The following is a 21,124-nucleotide window of genomic DNA, read 5'->3' on the forward strand; positions in this document are numbered from 1 at the left end:
AAAGTTCTTTGTAAATGCAATCTTGCAACTATATAATATTCCATTGTTGGAACCTATGTAATTTACTTGGAAAGAAGTTTGATTTTTATTTAATATCTTCAAAGGTACATTAAAGCCTTGGAAACGCTGCGGCAGGTACGTCAGACACAAGGTCAGAAAGTAAAAGAATGTCAAACAGAACTAAAATATTTGAAGCAAAACAAGGAAAAAGCTTGTGAGATTCGTGACCAGATTACTAGTAAGGAAGCTCAGTTAATATCATCAAAGGAAATTGTCAAATCCTATGAGAACGAACTTGATCCATTGAAGGTAATTTGATTTCTTGAATAAGAAGACTCACTTTTTATGATGGTAGCATTCACTCCTAAAACACTTTATTTTTATATAAATTTTAATGGTGTGTATATTTCTTGAGAAAATGATCAAACATTATGTAATGTCATGGTTTATATTTTAGGTCTTTATTAGATGGTTTATCTTTTTTTACTATTTTTTTTAATCTTTTTTAATGTTTTTTTTTAATTTATTTTTGAGACAGAGGGAGACAGAGCATGAGCAGGGGAGGGGCAGAGAGAGAGGGAGACACAGAATCTGAAGCAGGCCCCAGGCACTGAGCTGTCAGCACAGAGCCCGACGCTGGGCTCGAACTCACGGACTGTGAGATCATGACCTAAGCTGAAGTCGAATGCTTAACTGACTGAGCCACCCAGGCACCCCTAAAGGATGGTTAATCTTAAAGTTGCCCAAAGAACTTGGATTTGAGAGTAAACAAATTTGTACCATATTAGTAAGCTACTCGTATAGATCTTAAATATCACTGTAATGACCCAACCTTACATTTCTGTATTCTTAAGATTTTTTTTTAATTGACATATCTTTCCAGGGAACTTTTATAACTTGCAAGATGTTACTTGGCTTTGTACAAAATTTGGAATTGATACATATATTTGCAAATAAGTACAGCTTTCTAAACTCCTGTGGGCTGTAAGAAAGAAATTTCATTCATTTATTTCCTAAACATTTATTGAGTGTTTCCTATGTGTGAGGGCATACAGTGTATACTGTGCTTAGGGCTGCAGGTGGTAGGAGAACTACAATGGTGTCCTTGCCCTTAAAGTGTTTCTATTTTAAGTAAGAGCATTCTTGAAAGTGGCTTTTTCTAGATTTCACATAGTAGAAGAATTCTTTTTACCCATTTAAAAGTTACTGATTTGGACTTTTAAATTCATCTATAAATACTGGTATAGTTTATTTATTTATTTAAATTTTAAAAATTTTTCCTCTGGTGCTCGTCATGACAGGTATACTCCTTCCTCCCCATCATGTCTTTCACCCATCCTCCAACGCACCTCCCCTCTGGTACCTATCAGTTTGTTCTCTATAGTTAAAAGTCTGTTTGTCTCTGTTTTTCCCTTTACTTGTTTGTTTTGTTTCTTAAATTTCACTATAAGTGAATTCATATGGGATTTGTCTTTCTCTGACTTATTCCACTTAGCATTATACTTTCTAGCTCCATCCATGTCGTTGCAAGTGGCAAGGTTTCATTATTTTTTATGGCTGAATAATATTCCACTGTGTATATATACTACATTTTTATCCATTCATCAGTTGATGGTCACTTGGGATGCTTCCATATCTTGTGGATTATAAATAATGCTGCTATAAACATAGGGGTACATGTGTCCCCCTCGAATTAGTGTTCTTGAATTCTTTGGGTAAATGCCCAGTAGTGCAATTGCTGGATCATAAAGTAGTTCTATTTTTAACTTTTTTAAAAATTTTTTTTTATTATTTTTTTTATTTTTAACTTTTTGAGGAACCTCCATACTGTTTCCCACAGTGGCTGCACCAGTTTGTATTCCCACCAGCAATACACAGGGGTTCCTTTTACTACACATCCTCACCAGCACCTTGTGATTTTAGCCATTCTGACAGGTAAGAGGTGATATCTCATTGTAGTTTTGATTTGCATTTCCCTGATGATAAGTGATGATGAGCATCTTTTCATGGGTCTGTTAGCCATCTGGATGTCTGCCTTGGAAAAAGATACTTGGATATTTGTTTTTTGGGTGTGAGTTGTATTAGTTCTTTATATGTTTTGGATATTAAACCTTGATTGGGTATGTCATTTGCAGATAATTTCTCCCATTCCATAGATTGCCTTTTAGTTTTGATTTCTTTTTTTTTTTAAATTTTTTTTTTCAACGTTTATTTATTTTTGGGACAGAGAGAGACAGAGCATGAACGGGGGAGGGGCAGAGAGAGAGGGAGACACAGAATCGGAAGCAGGCTCCAGGCTCTGAGCCATCAGCCCAGAGCCCGACGCGGGGCTCAAACTCACGGACCGCGAGATCGTGACCTGGCTGAAGTCGGACGCTTAACCGACTGCGCCACCCAGGCGCCCCTAGTTTTGATTTCTTGAAGGTTTTTATTTTGATGTAATCCCCATAGTTTATTTTTGCTTTTGTTTCCCTTGCCTCAGAGGACCTATCTGGAGAAAAGTTGCTATGGTTGATGTCTGAGTAATTACTGTCTGTGTTTCTCTTCTAGGATTTTTATGGTTTCAGGTCTCACATTTAGATCTTCAACCCGTTTTGAGTTTATTTTTGTGTATGGTGTAAGAAAGTGGTCCCGTTTCATTCTTTTGCATGTTGCTGACCAGTTTTCCCAGTACCCATTTGTTGAAGAGATGGTCTTTTTTTCCCACTGGATATTCTTTCCTGCTTTGTCAAAGATTAATTGACCATATAGTGGTGGGTTTATTTCTGGATTTTCTATTCTGTTTTATCGATCTATATGTCTACTTTTGTGCCAGTACTGTACTGTTTTGATCATTGTAGGTTTGTAATATAACTTGAGATCTGAAACTGTGATGCCTCCAGCTTTGCTTTTCTTTTTCAAGATTGCTGTGGCTGTTAGGAATTTTTTGTGGTTCCATATATATTTTAGGATTGTTTATTCTGGTTTTATGAAAAATGCTGTTGGTATTTTGATAGGGATTGCATTAAATCTGTAGATTGCTTTGGGTAGTATGGACATTTCAACAGTATTTGCTCTTCCAGTCCATGAGCATGGAATTCTTTCCACTTTGTGTCATCTTCAGTGTCTTTCATCAGTGCTTTGCAGTTTTCAGAATACAGGTCTTTGGTTAGGTTTATTCCTAGGTGTCTTATTATTTTTGGTGCAGTTGTAAATGGGACTGTGTTCTTATTTTCTCTTTCTGCTGTTACATTATTGATGTATAGAAATACAATTGATTTTGGGGCACGTGGGTGGCTTAGTTGGCCAAGCATCCGACTCTTGATTTCAGCTCAGTTCATGATCTCATGGTTCATGGGTTTGAGCCCCACGTCGGACTCTGTGTTGACAGCATGAAGCCTGTTTGGGATCCTGTCTCCCTCTCTCTCAATCCTTCCCCCTGCTTGCTCTCTAACTCTCTCTCTCAAAAAAAAAAAAAAAAAAAAAACAATGGATTTTGTATCCTTCAACTTTACTGAATATGTTTATCAGGTCTAGGAGCTTTTAGGTAGTCTTTTGGGTTTTCTCTGTATGTATAGTATCATGTCATCTGCAAATAGTGAAAGTTTTACTTCTTCCTTACTGATTTGTATGCTTCCTATTTCTTTTTGTTGTCTGATTGCTGTGTCTAGGATTTCAGTACTATGTTGAATAAAAACAGTGAGAGTGGACATCCTTGCATTGTTCCTGACTTTGGAGAAAGGCTCTCACTTTTTCCCCATTGAAGATAATGTTAGCTGTGTGTTGAAAATCTGTGGCCTTTATTATGTTGAGGTTTGTTGGCTCTAAACCTACTTTGTTGAGGGGTTTTATCATGAATGGATGCTGTACTTTGTCAAATGCTTTTTCTCATCTGTTGAAATGCTCCTATGGTTCTTATCCTTCTCTTATTGATGTGATATGTCATGTTGATTGATAGGCCGATATTGAACCACTCTTGCAATTTAGGAATAAATCCCATTTGATTGTGGTGAATGATTTCTTAATGTTTGTTGAAATCAGTATTTTGTAGAGGATTTTTGCATTTGTGTTCCTCAGAGAAAATAGCCTGTAAATCTCTTTTTTTATGGTGTCTTTATCTGGTTTTGGTATTGGTAATGCTGGCCTCATAGAATGAATTTGGAAATTTTCCTTCCTTTTCTATTTTTTGGGATACTTTGAGAAGAATAGGTACTAACTTGTCTTTAAATGTTTGGTAGAATTCACCTGTGAAGCCATTGGTTCTGGACTTCTGTTTGTTGGGAGGGTTTTTTTTTTTTTTGGTCTGTTTTTTATTTTTAGAGAGAGTATGAGTGGGGAAGGGAGTAGAGGGGGAGGGAGAATGTTAAGCAGCTTCACACTCAGTACAGAGCCCAACTCAGGACTTAATCTCATGACCTTGGGATTGTGACCTGAGCCAAGATAAAGAGTTAGACATTCAACCAAATTGAGCCACCCAGGCACCCCTGTTGTTTGGGAGTCTTTTGATTACTGATTTATCTGCTGGTAATTGATCTGTTAAAATTTTCTGTTTCTTTCTGTTTCCGCTTTAGTAGGTTATATGTTTCTAGTAGTTTATCCATTTCTTGTAGGTTTTCCAATTTGTTGGCAAATAAATTTTCATAATACTCTCTTAAAATTGTTTGTATTTCTGTGGTGTTGGTTGTTATGTTTCCTCCTTTACTAATGATTTTGTTTATTTCAGTCCTCTCTCTCTCTCTCTTTTTTTTTTTTTTTTTTTTTTTTTTTTTTGATGAGGCTGGCCTAGGGCCTTACCAATTTTGCTGAAATTTTCAAAGAACCAGCTCCTGGTTTTATTGATATGTTCTATTTTTTTTTTTTTTTTTTTTTTTTTTTTTAGTTTCTATGTCATTTATTTCTGCTCTAATCTTTATTATTTCCTTCCTTCTGCGGGTTTTGGGATTTATTTGCTCTTCCTTTTCTAGTTCCTTTAGGTGTAAAGTAACGTTGTCTATTTGAGATTTTTCTTACTTCTTGAGGTAGGCCTGTATTGCTGTAAACTTCCCTCTTAGAATCGCTTTTGCTGCATCCCAAAGGTTTTGAACTTTAGTGTTTTCCTTTTCATTTGTTTCCATGTACTTTCTTTTTTTTAAGTTTTGCAATAATCTCTACATCCAACGTGGGATTTGAACTCACAACCCTGAGATCAAGAGTTGCATGCGCCTTCAGCTGAGCCAGCCGGTGCCCTTCCATGTACTTTTTATTTCTTCTTCTATTTCCTGATTGACCTATTTATTGTTTAGTGGTGTATTATTTAACCTCCATGTATTTGTCCTCTTTCCAGATTTTTTATTGTGGTTGATGTTTAGTTCTATAGCATTGTGGTCAGAAAAGATGCATGGTATGACTTTGATCTTTTTGAATTTGTTGAGACTTGTTTTGTGGCCTAATACATGATCTGTTCTGGAAAATGTTCCATGTGCACTTGAAAAGAATGTGTATTCTGGTGTTTTAGAATGAAATGTTCTGAACAGAGTAAAATCTTGGATTGCCAGTAACTTGTTCTGCAAGTGTTCCACAAGACAAGCAAACATTTCTAATAAATTTTATCTTGCTAAACAAGTGATGTCTTGCAATATGAGTAGTAATGTGACACCAAATGTCACATGATCACAACTGAGCCAATGGTTCTTCTCTCTCTCTCTCTCTCTCCCTTGCTGTGAGATTATGGGTGAGTGTCTCCCATGTTCGGATGCTCAGTCTCAGGCTGTGATGTTTGGCAGAAATCAGTGATTTTTCAGCATGTTGGAAGGTTCCCACAACTGGCACTAGTGTAGTTTTTGTCACTTCAAAACACCTCTGGACAGTCCTTTGCTTTTCCATAAAAGAGTAAGCTTAGGAATGCTTTGCTTCATTCTAGGTCAGGCTACCTGCAGTTATAGACCCTTTCCTCTGCTGCCTTATCACCAGTTACATGAAATACAGTATAAGAAAGAGTTTTTTTTTTTTTTTTAATTTTTTTAAACGTTTATTGGGGCGCCTGGGTGGCGCAGTCGGTTAAGCGTCCGACTTCAGCCAGGTCACGATCTCGCGGTCCGTGAGTTCGAGCCCCGCGTCAGGCTCTGGGCTGATGGCTCAGAGCCTGGAGCCTGTTTCCGATTCTGTGTCTCCCTCTCTCTGCCCCTCCCCCGTTCATACTCTGTCTCTCTCTGTCCCAAAAATAAATAAACGTTGGAAAAAAAAAAATTTAAACGTTTATTTATTTTTGAGACAGAGAGAGACAGAGCATGAATGGGGGAGTGTCAGAGAGAGAGGGAGACACAGAATCCGAAACAGGCTCCAGGCTCTGAGCAGTCAGCACAGAGCCCGACGCGGGGCTTGAACTCACGGACAGGGAGATCATGACCTGAGCCGAAGTCGGACGCTGAACCGACTGAGCCACCCAGGCACCCCAAGAAAGAGTTTATTAATACTGTAGTCAACATCTGACAGTGAAAGTCGTCCTACACAACCCTCCTCTCTCTTGTCTTCCTCACACCTGCCACGAAGGTTTTCAAAGGTTAAGTGCAGGTTAATTTATTTATTTTTATTTGTATTTTGTATTTTCTTTATTATTTTATTACAATGTTACAGTATTGTAATCATTTTTTTTTTTAATTTTTTTTTTTTCAACGTTTTATTTTTATTTTTGGGACAGAGAGAGAGAGACAGAGCATGAACGGGGGAGGGGCAGAGAGAGAGGGAGACACAGAATCGGAAACAGGCTCCAGGCTCTGAGCCATCAGCCCAGAGCCCGACGCGGGGCTCGAACTCACGGACCGCGAGATCGTGACCTGGCTGAAGTCGGACGCTTAACCGACTGCACCACCCAGGCGCCCCTGTAATCATTTTTATATAAATGTTTTTGGGTTGTGGAATGAATCCTGAGTTTCCATTATTTCTTATGGGGAAAATCCGCTTTGATATACAAGTGCTTTGGATTACAAGGATGTTTCCAGAACAAATTATGCTCACCATCTAAGGTTTTACTGTGTATCTGTTAAATCTACCTCTTTCAGTGTGTCATTTAAGGCCATTGTTTCCTTGTTGTTTTTCTGTTTAGATGATCTATTCGTTGATGTAAGTGGGGTGTTAAAGTCCCCCACTATTATTGTATTATTATTAGTCAGTTCCTTTATGTAATTAACTAGTTTATGTATTTAAGTGCTTTCATGTTGGGCACATAAATTTTTACAATTTTTATATCTCCTTGTTGCATTATACCCTTGATTACTGGGTAGCCTCTTGGTCTCTTGTTACAGTCTTTGATTTAAAGTCTATTTTGTCCAGTATAACTATTGCTACTGTGGCTTTCTTTTGCCATTCACTTGCATGATGAATGTTTCTGCAAACCCTTACTTCCTTTTTTTTTTTTTTAATGTTTGTTTATTTTTGAGAGAGACAAATTGTGAGCTGGGGAGGGGCAGAGACAGAGGGAGACACAGAATCTGAAGCAGGCTCCAGGCTCTGAGCTCTCAGCACAGATCCTGACGCGAGGCTTGAACTCCTGAACTGCAAGATCATGACCTGAGCTGAAGTTGGACACTTAACCAACTGAGCCACCCAGGCACCCCTCCATAACCTCACTTTCAATCTGCAGGTGTCCTTAGGTCTAAAATGAGTCTCTGTTAGGCAGTAAACAGATGGGTCTTGTTTGTTCGTTTTTTTGTTTTTTTTTTAATGTTTGTTTATTTTTGAGAGAGAGAGACTTGTGAGCAGGGGAGGGGCAGAGAGAGAGAGAGAGAGAGACACACACACAGAATCTGAAGCAGGCTCCAGGCTCCAAGCTGTCAGCACAGAGCTCAGTGTGGGGCTCAAACTCATGAACTGTGAGAGCATGACCCAAGCCGAAGTCTGACACTTAACCTACTAAGCCACTCAGGCGCCCTTGTTTTTTTTGTTTTTTTTAATTCCTTCTACAACCCTGCATCTTTTGGTTAGGTCATTTAGTCCATTTTCATCTAGGGTAATTATTGATAGGTATGTATTGCCATTTTATTACTTGTGGTTATTTCTGAAGATTTTCTCTGATCCTTTCTTACCTTTCTCTCTTTCATGGTTTACTGGGTTTCTTTAGTGATATATTTGGATTTCTTTTATCCTTTGCATATTGATTAGTGGTTTTGATTTGTGGTAACCATTAGGTTTGTATATAATCTCTTTTGCATATAGCAGTCTATATTAAGTTGGTAGTGGTTTAAATTTGAACCTATTCTTTACTCTTCCCCTCCCTACTTTTTGTTTTATTGTATTTTTAAAAAAATTTTTTTTAATTTTTTTTTTTTTTTTTAATTATTTTTTGAGACACAGAGACAGAGCATGAGCAGGGGAGGGGCAGAGAGAGAGGGAGACACAGAATCTAAAGCAGGCTCCAGGCTCTGAGCTGTCAGCACAGAGCCCGATGCGGGGCTCAAACTCACCAACTGTGAGATCATGACCTAAGCCAAAGTCGGACGCTTAACCAACTGAGCCACCCAGGTGCCCCTATTTTTTTAATTTTTTTTATGTTTATTTTTGAGAGAGACAGAGATGGAGTGTGAGTGGGGGAGGGGCAGAGAGAGAGAGGGAGACACAGAATGTAAGCAGGCTCCAGTCTCCAAGCTTGTCAGCACAGAGCCTGACATGGGGATTGAACTCACAAACTGTGAGATCATGACCTGAGCCAAAGTCGGACACTTAACTGACTGAACCACCTAGGCACCCCTCCCCTCCCTAGTTTTTCGATATATGTTGTCATTATACATTCTTTTATTTTGTGAATTTCTTGACTGATTTTTTTTTTTATAGGAATATTTATTTTTACTGCTTTTGTGTTTCCTACTTTCATACTATCCTTTTTGGTCTTTCCACTCAGAGAGTCCCCTTTAATATTTCTTACAAGGATGAGTTAGTGGTCATGAACTTTAGTTTTTGCTTGTCTGGGAAGCTGTTTATCTCGCCTTCTATTCTGAATGACAGCCTTGCTGGATATAGTATTCTTGTCTGCAGATTTTTCCCATTCAGCACTTTGAATATATCATGCTACCCTTCTGGTTTGGAATGTTTCTGCTCAAAAATCAGGTGGTATCCTTATGAAGTTTCCTTTGTATGTAAGTGTCGTCTTTTGTCTTGCTCCTTTTTTTTTTTTTTTTTAAGTTTATTTATTTTGAGAGAGAGCATGAGCAGGGAAGGGGCAGAGAGAGAGGGAGAGAAAGAATCGCAAGCAAGCTCCGTGCCATCAGCACAGAGCCCAAAGCAGAGCTCAAACCCTAGAGTTCATGACCTGAGCTGAAAGCAAGAGTTGGATGCTTAACCGACTGAGCCATGCAGTCGCCCCTCATCTTGCTGCTTTTTTTTTTTTTTTATGTGTATTTACTTTTGAGAGAAAGAGAGACAGAGGCGTGAGTGTGGGAGGGACCGAGAGAGGTAGACACAGAATCTGAAGTAGGTTCCAGGCTCTGAGCTGTCAGCACAGAGTCTGACACAGGGCTCAAACCCATAGACTGCAAGATCATGTCCTGAGCTGAAGTCGGACACTTAACCGACTGAGCCACCCAGGCATCCCTCATCTTGCTGCTTTTAATATTTTTTTTATTTATCAGTATATTTTGCCTTTTTACTTACTTTTTAAGAAATTTTTTGCCTTTTTAGTTATAATGTATCATGGTTTGAATCTGCTATTTTTGATTTTGTTGGGGGTTCTCAGCACCTCCTGGATCTTGATATCTGTTTCCTTTTCCAGATTCGGGAAGTTTCGAGCTGTTATTTTTTCAAATAAATTCTCTGCCCCGTTTTCTCTCTTTTCTCCTTCTAGGACTCCTATAATATGAATGTTAGTATGTTTGATGGAGTCATTGAGTTCCCTAAGTCTTGCCATTTTGCATAATTCTTTTTTCACTGTTTTGTTCAGCTTGGTAACTTTCCATTAATCTGTCTTCTAGGTCACTATGTCTTTGCTTCTTCCAGCCTGCTGTTCATTACATCAGATGTTTCTCATTTTGTTTATTGAGCCCTTTCTCTCTCTTATTTTTACTCATTATCTCTGTGTTAATGGTCTCACTGATGTCCTCCACTCGTTTCTCACGTCCAGTGAATGTCCTTATGATCATTGCTTTAAATTCTCCAAGAGGCACGTTACTTATATCTGTTTCACTTAGATCTCTAGTCATGGCCTTGTTCTGTTCTTACATTTGGGACAAATTCGTCTGTCTTCTCATTTTGTGTAAGTCTCTGTGCCTGTTTCTGTGTATTAGGAAAGTCACCTATATTTTTTGTTATTGAGGGTAATGGCTCTATGAAGAAGAGGTCCTTTAGTGCCCTGCAGTTTAGTGTCATCTGTTCCCCAGGGCCTGGTGCTTCTAGGAGTGTCTCTAGTGTGTACTTCATGTGCTTTGCTGTTGTGTCCTGGCTGCTTTATCCTTTGGGCCAGTCTCTTTGCCTGTATGTGGGCAGCGTTCGGTCCCTGGCCTGAATGTAATGTGTTTTAATTAGGTGTACTCTGTTCTCCTTGTGAAATGAGACCTGTTCCCACCACTGTTGGGACTGAGGCTCTGAAAAACTTCCAGGTCAGGAGATCTGCTGTTAGCGGGGGTTTGGGCCGGTCTTCTTGGGGAGAGGGCCCATTGCACTAGGACTGAGGCCAGCGTGACTGGGAGCGGCAGTTTCACTGGGGTGTGGAGGGGTGGGGCTTGGTGTAAGCAAGTTAGGTAGCAGTGTCACGGCTGGGCTGGTTCCCGGAGGGGTCTCTGCATGAACACTGCCTCTCTAAGACATGCTCCAATATGAGCAACTAACCCCACTCTTTGCCCCAGGTGCTCCTCGGATTGCTGTTTCCATACTGTATTTTAGCGGGCTGTTTGCCCTGCATTTTCTCCCAAGCAGCCCCAGTACCCTCTGAGCTCTATCGGAGCCAAACACTCTGACTTTTAAAACTCCAGGCTTTATCAACAAGAGCCAAAGTATGGAAAGAGCCCAAATGTCCATCAGCAGATGAATGGATAAAGAAGATGTGTGTGTGTGTGTGTATACACACATACAATGGAGCATTACTCAGCAATCAAAAAGAATGAAATCTTGTCATTTGCAACTACATGGATGGAACCAGAGGGTATTACGCTAAGCGAAACTAGTCAGTCAGAAAAAGACAAATATCATTTGACTTCACTCATATGAGGACCTTATGAAAGAAAATAGATGAACATAAGGGAAGGAAGGCAAAAATAATAAAAAACAGGGAGGGGGACAAAAACATAAGAGACTTTTAAATATGGAGAATAAACAGAAGGTTACTGGAGGGATATGGAAGGGGATGGGCTAAAGAGTAAGGGGCATTAAGGAATCTACTCCTGAAACATTTTTGTACTATATGCTAACTAACTTGGATGTAATTTAAAAAAATAAATAAAAATTTAAAAAAAACAAAACAAAAAACTCCAGGCTTTAAGCCCTGCTGGTTGTGAGAACTCAGGAAATTCAAGCCTTCTAGCTTTTCAAGCCTATTGCTATGGGGATTTATTTTCTGCTTGTGCTTACCTGTGTGTTAGTCTCTCTATCCCCCTTCTCTGCAGTTGCAGCTCCCTCCCCACCCTGGGGGTCATAGTCTGTCACTCTCCCAAACTGTGTCTCTGTACTTTGTACTCCATCACCATCTTCCAAACTCCTGGTATAGATCTTTGAATTATAAATTAGAAAAACTTTGGTTTTGTTCTGTCCTGGTGCCCACTAACATTAATGCATTATTTAGTGAATATTGTTTTGTGTGTAGCACTGTGCCAGGTATTTTGGGGGATAATGAAGCCAAAAACTTGGACTTTGCTTTTAAAGAACTTAAAATCTACTTAGAAAAACAAGGAAACTATTTCAGAAGATAGGTAGGATCACAAATGAGTAATTTGAAGAGTTATGTAAATGGTACATTTGAAAACATAGGTTCTTTAGGAGCTAAAAGGTGGTGGCTGTAGCACAGTGAGGAAAGAAAAAATAGATAAATTGGACTTCCTTGGGGTGCCTGGGTGGTGCAGTTAGTTAAGCATCCAACTCTTGATCTTGGCTCAGGTCATAATCTTACAGTATGTGAGTTTGAGCCTCGCCATTGGGCTCTATGCTGATGGCACAAAGCCTGCTTAGGACTCTGTCTCTCCTTCTCTCTGCCCCGCCCCCCCCATGCTCTTTTTCTTTCTCACAAAATAAACTTAAAAAAAATTTTTTTTTAACTTAAAAGAGAAATTGGACTTCCTCAAAATAAGATACTTGTTTTTCAAACTACATCATCAAGAAAGCAAAAGGAGCCCACAAAATGGGAGAAAATATTTGCCAGTCATATATCTGAAAAGGGACTTTTTTTCTGGAACATATAATGAACTGTTATAACTCAGTAACAAAAAAAAAACAAAAACAAAAAAAAAAACCCACAATTAGAAAATGTGCCAAGGATCTAAATAGATATTTCTCTCAAGAAGATATATATGTGTCCAAAAACACATGAAAAGATGTTTAACATCATTACTGATTAGGAAAGTACAAATCAAAACCACAGTGAGACCACTTCACATCCCCCTAGAATGGCTATAAATTAAAAAGACATATAATAGTATTGATGAGGATATGGAGAAATTGGAACCCTCATATATGCTGGTGGGAGTGTAAAATGGTGCAGCCACATTGGAAAACAGTTCAGCAATTCCTTGATATGTTAAACATAGAGTTAACATATGATCCAGCAGTTTTAATCTTAAGTGTCTTACACCCAAGAGATTTTAAAACATACATCTACACAAAAACTTGCATAGGGATGTTCATAACAGCATTATTTATAATAGCCTAAAGATGCAAACAACTTCGTTGTCCGTTAACTGCTCAATAAAATGTGGCATATCCTTATGTTGGAATATTATCCATCTGTAGAAAGAAATGAAGTTCTGATACATGCTACAACAGGTAAGAACGTCGCAAACACACTAAGTGAAAGCCAATTACAAAAGACCTCATATTGTATGCTTCTATTTATTTGAAATGTCCAAAATAGGCAAATCTATAGAGACAGAAAGATTAATGATTGCCAGGTTAGGCAGTCGAGAGGAATAAACGGTGACTGCAAATTGGTACAAAGCTTTTTTTTGGAAGTTGAAATATCCTAAGATCAGATTATAGTAATGGTTGCACAACTGTATGAATATACTAAAAAAATGTTGAATTGTATGGCGAATACAGGTGAATCGTATGGCGTGTGAGTTGTATCTCAATAAAGCTGTTTTAAAAAAGGGATGGTCTTGGGGCGCCTGGGTGGCGCAGTCGGGTAAGCGTCCGACTTCAGCCACGTCACGATCTCGCGGTCCGTGAGTTCGAGCCCCGCGTCAGGCTCTGGACTGATGGCTCAGAGCCTGGAGCCTGCTTCCGATTCTGTGTCTCCCTCTCTCTCTGCCCCTCCCCTGTTCATGCTCTGTCTCTCTCTGTCCCAAAAATAAATAAACGTTGAAAAAAAATTAAAAAAAAAAAAAAAGGGATGGTCTTGAATAGAAATGTGTTAAAAAGCCTTCAAGGGAAGAGGTATGGCTGAACTGGATCTTAAAGAATGGGGAAAAATCAGATTGACCGAATAGAAGCCATTTTATGTATGTTTGTAATTTTATTTTTTCTTTTTAAAGTAATTAATGTGCTCATGATAAAAAAAAAAAAACTTACAGAAAAATTTGAGTTGATAAGTAAGAGGTAGTCTTCCCACTCATTCCTGACCTTCTAGTTAAAGCCTATGATCAGCTTTTTTTTTTTTTTTGCGTGTATACAATATAAATGTATTTACATTCACATTGTTATGTCTATATTTACACCTACAACTTATCAAAACAGAATCATTGTAAGGGAGAGCCTGGGTTAAGTAAACCAGGGTAAAATGAATGAGAAAATTACAGTCAGATTATGAAGAATGAATGGGTTTAGAATTTAGTTTAATAGAAAAAATAATAAAGTGGGATATGTTTTAAGAGTTAGGATTATTGTGTATAGGTACTGTGTGGTAATTCGCAAGATACTGGAACACATTTTGTCTTCCTCAGGAGCAGCCTAGTTAGGAAGGTGGTAAGCACACATAAGGCAGAAAAAGGCAAGAACTGTAAGAGCTCTGAGGAATAAGAAAGAGAATTTCTGTCTGAGGTGGCCAGAGAGGATTATGTAGGACTGAATTGGGGGTTTAATTTATTGACTATAAATGGTTAAGTAATTAGAGGTGTAGGGACAGTAAAACGCAAGGTGTTTTTGAACACTATCAGGAAATCCATATGGTTGAAATGGAGCATTCGTATAGGAAAGAATGGCAAGGTGGCGAAGAAGCAAAACCTGGTGTTTATTGAGTGGTGCAGGATTGTGACTAAGGCTGTAGCAAATTGTGAGGTGTTTGTTTTTGAGAGAGAGAGCATGAGTGGGTGGGGAGCAGAGAGGGAGACACAGAATCTGAAGCAGGCTCCAGGCTCCGAGCTGTCAGCAGAGTCCAACACAGGGCTCAAACCCATGAACTCAGATCATGACCTGAGGAAAGTTGGGCCCTTAACTGACTGAGCTACCCAGGTGCCTCTGTATTGTTTCTTCATTTGTGTTTAACTTTGACTAGTTCTCCATGGGTTTAATTTTATTTTCTGTATCCTCATAGCCTAGTCCAGTGCCTGGCACATAGTAGGTGATTTAGTAAATAATTATTTAAGTAGTTGATTTCCATAGTTGGGGCTGTTTTGTTGTGTGTGTTTTGTGTTTTGTTTTGTTTTGTTTTGTTTTTTTTGTTTTTGTTCTGACATCCAGGGTTTCTTCCCTTCATGGAATTAAATATAAATTTTGGGTCAGATCACCTTCCTAGGAGCCATCCAGAAGACAGCTTCATTTCAGTCCTGCATTCATGCTTTTTCATTTTTATAGGTATCCTCTGACTTTAGGAATTCTCTTATAAACTATTGTATTCTCATCCCACCACATTTTATCCTGACCTTGGCCCACTTAGGCCTACTTTCCTTTCTTGCCTTTTGTGGAAATTGCTAGACAAATTTGTTTTCAAGTTCAAAAACACCTTCTGGCCTGCTTGTTTTTTCTGCCTAGAAGTTCATGGTTCTAGTATACCTGATGACCCAACTGCCTTGTTCTTTTGTCTCATTTCACACTAACACCTAAACTTTAAATACTCTGCTATATTTTTTGTCTTTATCTTTGTCTTAGCTTCTTTTACTAGGTGGTATGCTCTGGGGATAGAGCAGGGATTTTGCACCCTAAGGACTGAACAAAAGCACAGATGTCACAACACTGTAAACTACCCTGGAATTAAAATTTAAAAACACAGATTTCTTGGGGCACTTGGGTGGCTCAGTCAGTTAAGCATCCAACTTCAGCTCAGGTCATGATCTCGCGGTTCTGTGCTGACAGCTCAGAGCCTGGAGCCTGCTTCAGATTCTGTGTCTCCCTCTCTCTCTGTTCTTCCCCTGTTCACATTAAAAAATAATAAAATAGGGGCGCCTGGGTGGCGCAGTCGGTTGAGCGTCCGACTTCAGCCAGGTCACGATCTCGCGGTCCATGAGTTCGAGCCCCGTGTCAGGCTCTGGGCTGATGGCTCAGAGCCTGGAGCCTGTTTCCGATTCTGTGTCTCCCTCTCTCTCTGCCCCTCCCCCATTCATGCTCTGTCTCTCTCTGTCCCCAAAAAATAAATAAACGTTGAAAAAAAAATTAAAAAAAAATAAAATAAAATAAAAATAAAAGAACTACAGATTTCAAAGAAGGGATATCCAGGGTCTGGTGGACTGGCTGGATTTAAGGAATGAAGCTTCCTAGAGTTGTCACAATAGATCCAAACCCAGATAACGCCACCAAGAGGCTGTAATAGAAGCCGAGAAGTTTCTGAGTGGAGTACCATAGCTGAGATGTTAATATCCAGTGCTTTTAAGAATCAATCCTGTTCTTTTTGTTGCTGCTCAAAAGATATTTTCTGAACCCAAAATTTTTTTCATAAGTGATAATGAATGGTCCATTCATTGAAGGTATGTTATATGCCAGTCACTGAACAGGGTGTTTTAAAATGCATTATGTGAACTCCATAGTAATCCTGTGAGGTTTTATAGGCAAGAAAACTGTGGCACAGGTGTTCACATTGCAACCATGGTGTGGAGCCAGGGTTAGAGTCCAAACCTCTCTGAATCCTAAGCCCTATCCTTTTTGTTTTAAGTTGGATTTATTTAAAGAAGTGTAATTTAGATAGGTCAGTCTTTTTTATTTTAGCCTTTATAGTAGATGAATGCTAGTATCTTGAGTGTTTTTTTTTTCATTATGGTTTTATTTTGCATTTTTCTAATGTTTATGGATGTTAAGTGTCCTTTTAAATGTTTATTTGCCATCTGAGCATGTTTGGACAAGTGTCTATTCAGATATTTTGCCTATTTTGAATGGGATTTTTGTCTTACTTGGCTGTGAGAGTTCTTTTTATTCTGGATGCAAGCCCTTATCATACATGTGTTTTGCAAATATTTTATTAACTGCTTTTCCAAGGACAGCAGTTTTTGATTATGATGAAGTCCAGTTTATCAAATTTTTTCTTACAGTTTTTTTTTTGTTTCCTGTTTAGGAAATCTTTGACCCCAAATTGCACAGATTTTCTACAGTGTTTTCTTCTTGAAGTTTTATAGTTTGAGTTCTTACATTTATGTTCCATTTCAGGTTAATTTTTGAATGTAGTACAAGGTAAGGTTGAGTTTTTCCTTCTTCCAGCACCTAGAGCCTACAGTGTTAACTATTATCCCACCCTACCTCCAGTCTTAACCTCCCATCATTAAGTATGTGCCTTCGTGCACATGGAGTCCTCCAAGTCTCCTACTTAGCAAGTACTCTCACAAGAGTTAGAATGAATGGATAGCAGCATCTTGTACAATGTCTTCAATATAGTAGTCATTCATTCAGTGATAGCTATGAATTATTGGTAAAATTACTCATTCTTCCATTTAGCTAACATAGAGAACATCAATTTCGTGTGGGGGGATACATTAGTGAACAAAATTCCTGTTTTTATGGTGGTTACATGCTACTCATTAATCTACAAATCACAAGATAAGATACTGCTGTAATTTTATTAAATGACTAATATTAAAGTTGAGGGTGCGTTTAGGTGCAACAGTGAAAGCTTCAAGTTGATATCTCAGCACTCTAATGTTACATTAGTTTAATAAATTAGGTTCTAAGAATATCTTAGAAGAGGAATAGGTCATCCTTGGATTTGTAGAGACAAACATTAGAAGAATATCCCCAGCAGAGCCTGGTTTCACCTATTCCTAGGAGATTAGGCAACCAGCTGTCCTTGGAAGCAGGCCAAGGAGATCATTTATCACACTTAACTTGTTCACAGTTTTCTGTGCTTGAACAGACTTTGAATCGAAGCATAGTTTTCCATGTAAGTTTGGCCTTCAGATTCAGAATGCACTGGTAACTCACTGTGAGTTTCTAGTCCACTCACTAATTCTGTTTATTTTTTAAATAAATTGGGGCGCCTGGGTGGCTCAGTCGGTTAAGCGGCCGACTTCGGCTCAGGTCATGATCTCGCGGTCTGTGAGTTCGAGCCCCGTGTCGGGCTCTGTGCTGACAGCTCAGAGCCTGGAGCCTGTTTCAGATTCTGTGTCTCCCTCTCTCTGACCCTCCCCCGTTCATGCTCTGTCTCTCTCTGTCTCAAAAATAAATAAACGTTAAATAAATAAATAAATAAATAAATAAATAAATAAATAAATAAAATCGTTAGCCTGTTAAAGATTTAAGTTTTTATAATGTACTTTACATAATGTGACTCTACCCAGTGACTTCTCTGGGACATGTTGAGGGCAAGGCAGTTTATTAGTTTTGTTTTGTTTTTTACTAGCTGTGAGGAGTTGGACAAGTTACTTAATGTCTCTGCTTCTCAGTTTCTCTGTGCCTCCTATAATTTATAGCCTTGCTAGCATTAAATGAGATAGATCACTTTTACTAAGTATCTAGCCCAGGACATCTTAACTTCTTTTCATTCATTTGCATTATAAACTAGTGAAATTTATGTATGTATTTATTTTCAGAATCGTCTAAAAGAAATTGAACAAAATCTTTCTAAAATAATGAGACTTGACAATGAAATTAAAGCCTTGGATAGCCGAAAGAAGCAGATGGAAAAAGATAATAGTGAACTGGAACAGAAGATGGAAAAGGTTTGTGGTGGTAGAATTTTGTTCTCCAAAATTTTGAGATTATTTAATGAACCTCATTTGAATCCATTGTTTCAGTCATATCTCGGAAAAAACACAAATCTTGTTGTTTGTTATTTCCATGTGTATGTTAAAAAGAAGGACATTGAGCAGGTGCCTGGGTGGCTCAGTCTGTTAAGCATCCAACTTTGGCTCAGGTCATAATCTTATGGTTCATGAGTTCAAGCCCCACATCGGGTGCTGTGCTGACACCTCAGAGCCTGGAGCCTGCTTCTGTTTCTGTGTCTCCCTCTCTCTCTGCTGCTCCCCAGCTTGTGCGTACTCTCTCCCCTCCCCCAAAATTAAAAGAAATTTTTTTAAAGGGTATTGAAGAAGTTTAGTTCATATTTTGTACCTCAGAATGCTAACTTCATATATTTACTCATTAAAGCTCTTTATTTTGATTCTATACAGGTTTTTCAAGGGACTGATGAGCAACTAAATGATTTATATCACAATCACCAGAGAACAGTGAGGGAGAAAGAAAGGAGACTGATAGACTGTCAGCGTGAACTGGAAAAGTTAAATAAAGAATCAAGACTTCTCAATCAGGAAAAATCAGAACTGCTTGTTGAACAGGGTAGGACAAAATGTTAACTTGGTCTCTTTTCCTGTTATAATATTAAACATTTTCTGCATGAATAATGAATCTCCAGGAAATTATGCTAAGTGAAAAAAGCCAATCTCAAAAGATTATATACAGTATGTTACTATATAATGTTTATATAACATTTTTGAAATGTCAAATTTTTATTTTTTATTTTTATTATTTTTTAAATTTTTTAATTTATTTTGAGAGAGCAAGTAGGGGAGGGGCAGAGAGAGGGAGAAGGGAGAATCTCAAGCAGGCTCCACACTGTCAGCACAGAGCCCAACGTGGAGCCTGATCCCACGAACCATGAGATCATGACCGGAGCTGAGATCAAGAGCTGGACACTTAACCAGCTGAGCCACCTAAGCACCCCTATTATTATTTCTTTAAGTTTATTTATTTTGAGAGAGAGAGAGAGAGAGAGAGAGAACGTGTGAGCAGGGTAGGGGCAGAGAGAGAGAGGGAGAGAGAATCCCAAACAGGCTGTACCCTCAGTGTGGAGCCCAGTGCAGGACTTGATTCCATGACTGGGAGATCATGACCTGAGCTGAAATCAGGAGTCAGTCATGTAACCTACTGAGCCACCCAGGTGCCCCAAAATGTCAAAATTTTACAAGTAGAGGACAGATTAGTGGTTGCCAGGGTTACTGAGTAGGAGAGGGGACAGGAGGAAGGTTAGTATGGTTATGGTTATAAAAGCACAAGAGGTACTATCGTGGTATTGGAGGTGTTCATTATGTTCACTGTCTTGGTGGGTATATGAACTTATGCAGTTAATTATATAGAACTTAATACACACAAATAGACAAAAGTAACACTGGGGAAATCTGAATAAATCTGATGGATTGTATCAGTGTCATTATCCTGACTGTGAAATTGTACTGTAGTGTTGCAAAATATTACTAAAGAAAACATTGTTTTTCTACTCACAACAGTTCTGACACCAGTTGTATGGGTTTTTCCACATCAAGCAATTCTCCCACTTCCCAGTGGATAAGATTACATTCTCACACTAATTAGAGTTAGGGCATTCCCCAAGAAGTCCCAAAAGACTGCCTCCCTAACTCAGATTCCAGTTGCAAGTCCCAAGTTGCCTGTCACATATAATTCTGATCAGTTGACTATAAATTAGGGGTCCCCACAACCCCTTTCTGAGGTCTAATAATTTGCTATAATGATTCATAGAACTTACGGAAACCGTATTACCAGTTCATTCTAAAGGATACCACTCAGGAACAATCAAATGGAAGAGATGCATAGGGCAGGGTCTGGGGAAGGGGCCTTCAGCTTACATGCCCTCTCTGTGTGCAGCACTCACACATGAACAGGCACCTTGATGTGTTCGCCAACCTGAAAGCTCTCTGAATGCTGTCGTTTAGGGTTTTTATGGAAATTCCATTACGTAGACATGGTTGAATAAATCATTTTAGTCATTGGTGATTCAACTCCATCTTAAGCTGCTCCCCAGAGTTGGGGATGGGACTACTGAAAGTTCCTACTCTCTAATTACGTAGTAGGTTCTTTTGACAACCAGCTCCTCTAAAAGTCACCTCATTAGAATAAACTGAGATACGGCTGAATAGGATTTGAAATGAATAACAAAAGATGCTTCTTTCACCTGTATCACTCAGAAATTCTAAAAATTTTACGTGCTTTGTGCCAGGAACCAGGGACAAAGACCAAATATGTATTTCTTTTTTTATATATATATAAATTTTTAAAAATGTTTATTTACTTTTGAGAGAGAGAGAGAGCACAAGCAGGGAAAGTACAGAGGGAAAGAGAGGGAAACACACAATCTGAAGCAGGCTCCAGGCTCTGAGCTGTCAGCATAGTGCCCAGTATAGGGCTTGAACCCACAAACCGTGAGATCATGACTTGAGCCGAAATCAGAGACTTAACAAACTGAACCTCCCAGGTGTCCCTAAATATGTGTTGCTTTTATTATGTCACATTACCATGGTTACCAATGGAGGGAACTGAGCAAAGGATATAAGACATTCTGCTGTTTTGTTTTTTTTTATAACTGCAATATGAATATACACTTATTTTAATTTTTTAAAACTCAGTTGATGAAAGAATTATTATGGTTGTGTTTTTTAAAGGTCGTCTACAGCTACAAGCAGATCGCCATCAAGAACATATCCGAGCTAGAGATTCATTAATTCAGTCTTTAGCAACACAGCTAGAATTGGATGGCTTTGAGCGTGGACCATTCAGTGAAAGACATATTAAAAATTTTCACAAACTTGTGAGAGAGAGACAAGAGAAGGAAACAGAAATTGCCAACCAAATGATGGTAAATATTGTTATATTCTTTTGTTTGTATGAGATT

At 38.6% G+C, this 21,124-nt stretch overlaps 1 protein-coding gene across 3 annotated transcripts in view; it reads left to right on the plus strand.

Annotated features, from left to right (window-relative positions):
- RAD50 (RAD50 double strand break repair protein) overlaps positions 1-21,124 on the plus strand; it is an 88,599-nt gene that overhangs the window by 16,434 nt on the left and 51,041 nt on the right. For 2 of the 3 annotated variants that reach the window (XM_045488403.1, XM_045488414.1), the window contains exons 5-8: positions 105-309; positions 18,033-18,161; positions 18,612-18,777; positions 20,895-21,088. In XM_045488403.1, the coding sequence (XP_045344359.1) occupies positions 105-309; positions 18,033-18,161; positions 18,612-18,777; positions 20,895-21,088 (694 nt within the window). The remainder of the gene's footprint in view (positions 1-104; positions 310-18,032; positions 18,162-18,611; positions 18,778-20,894; positions 21,089-21,124) is intronic. The other variant, XM_045488425.1, reaches the window with a different exon arrangement.

The sequence above is a fragment of the Leopardus geoffroyi genome, chromosome A1 (genome assembly GCF_018350155.1).
Source record: "Leopardus geoffroyi isolate Oge1 chromosome A1, O.geoffroyi_Oge1_pat1.0, whole genome shotgun sequence".
NCBI lineage: Eukaryota > Metazoa > Chordata > Mammalia > Carnivora > Felidae > Leopardus > Leopardus geoffroyi.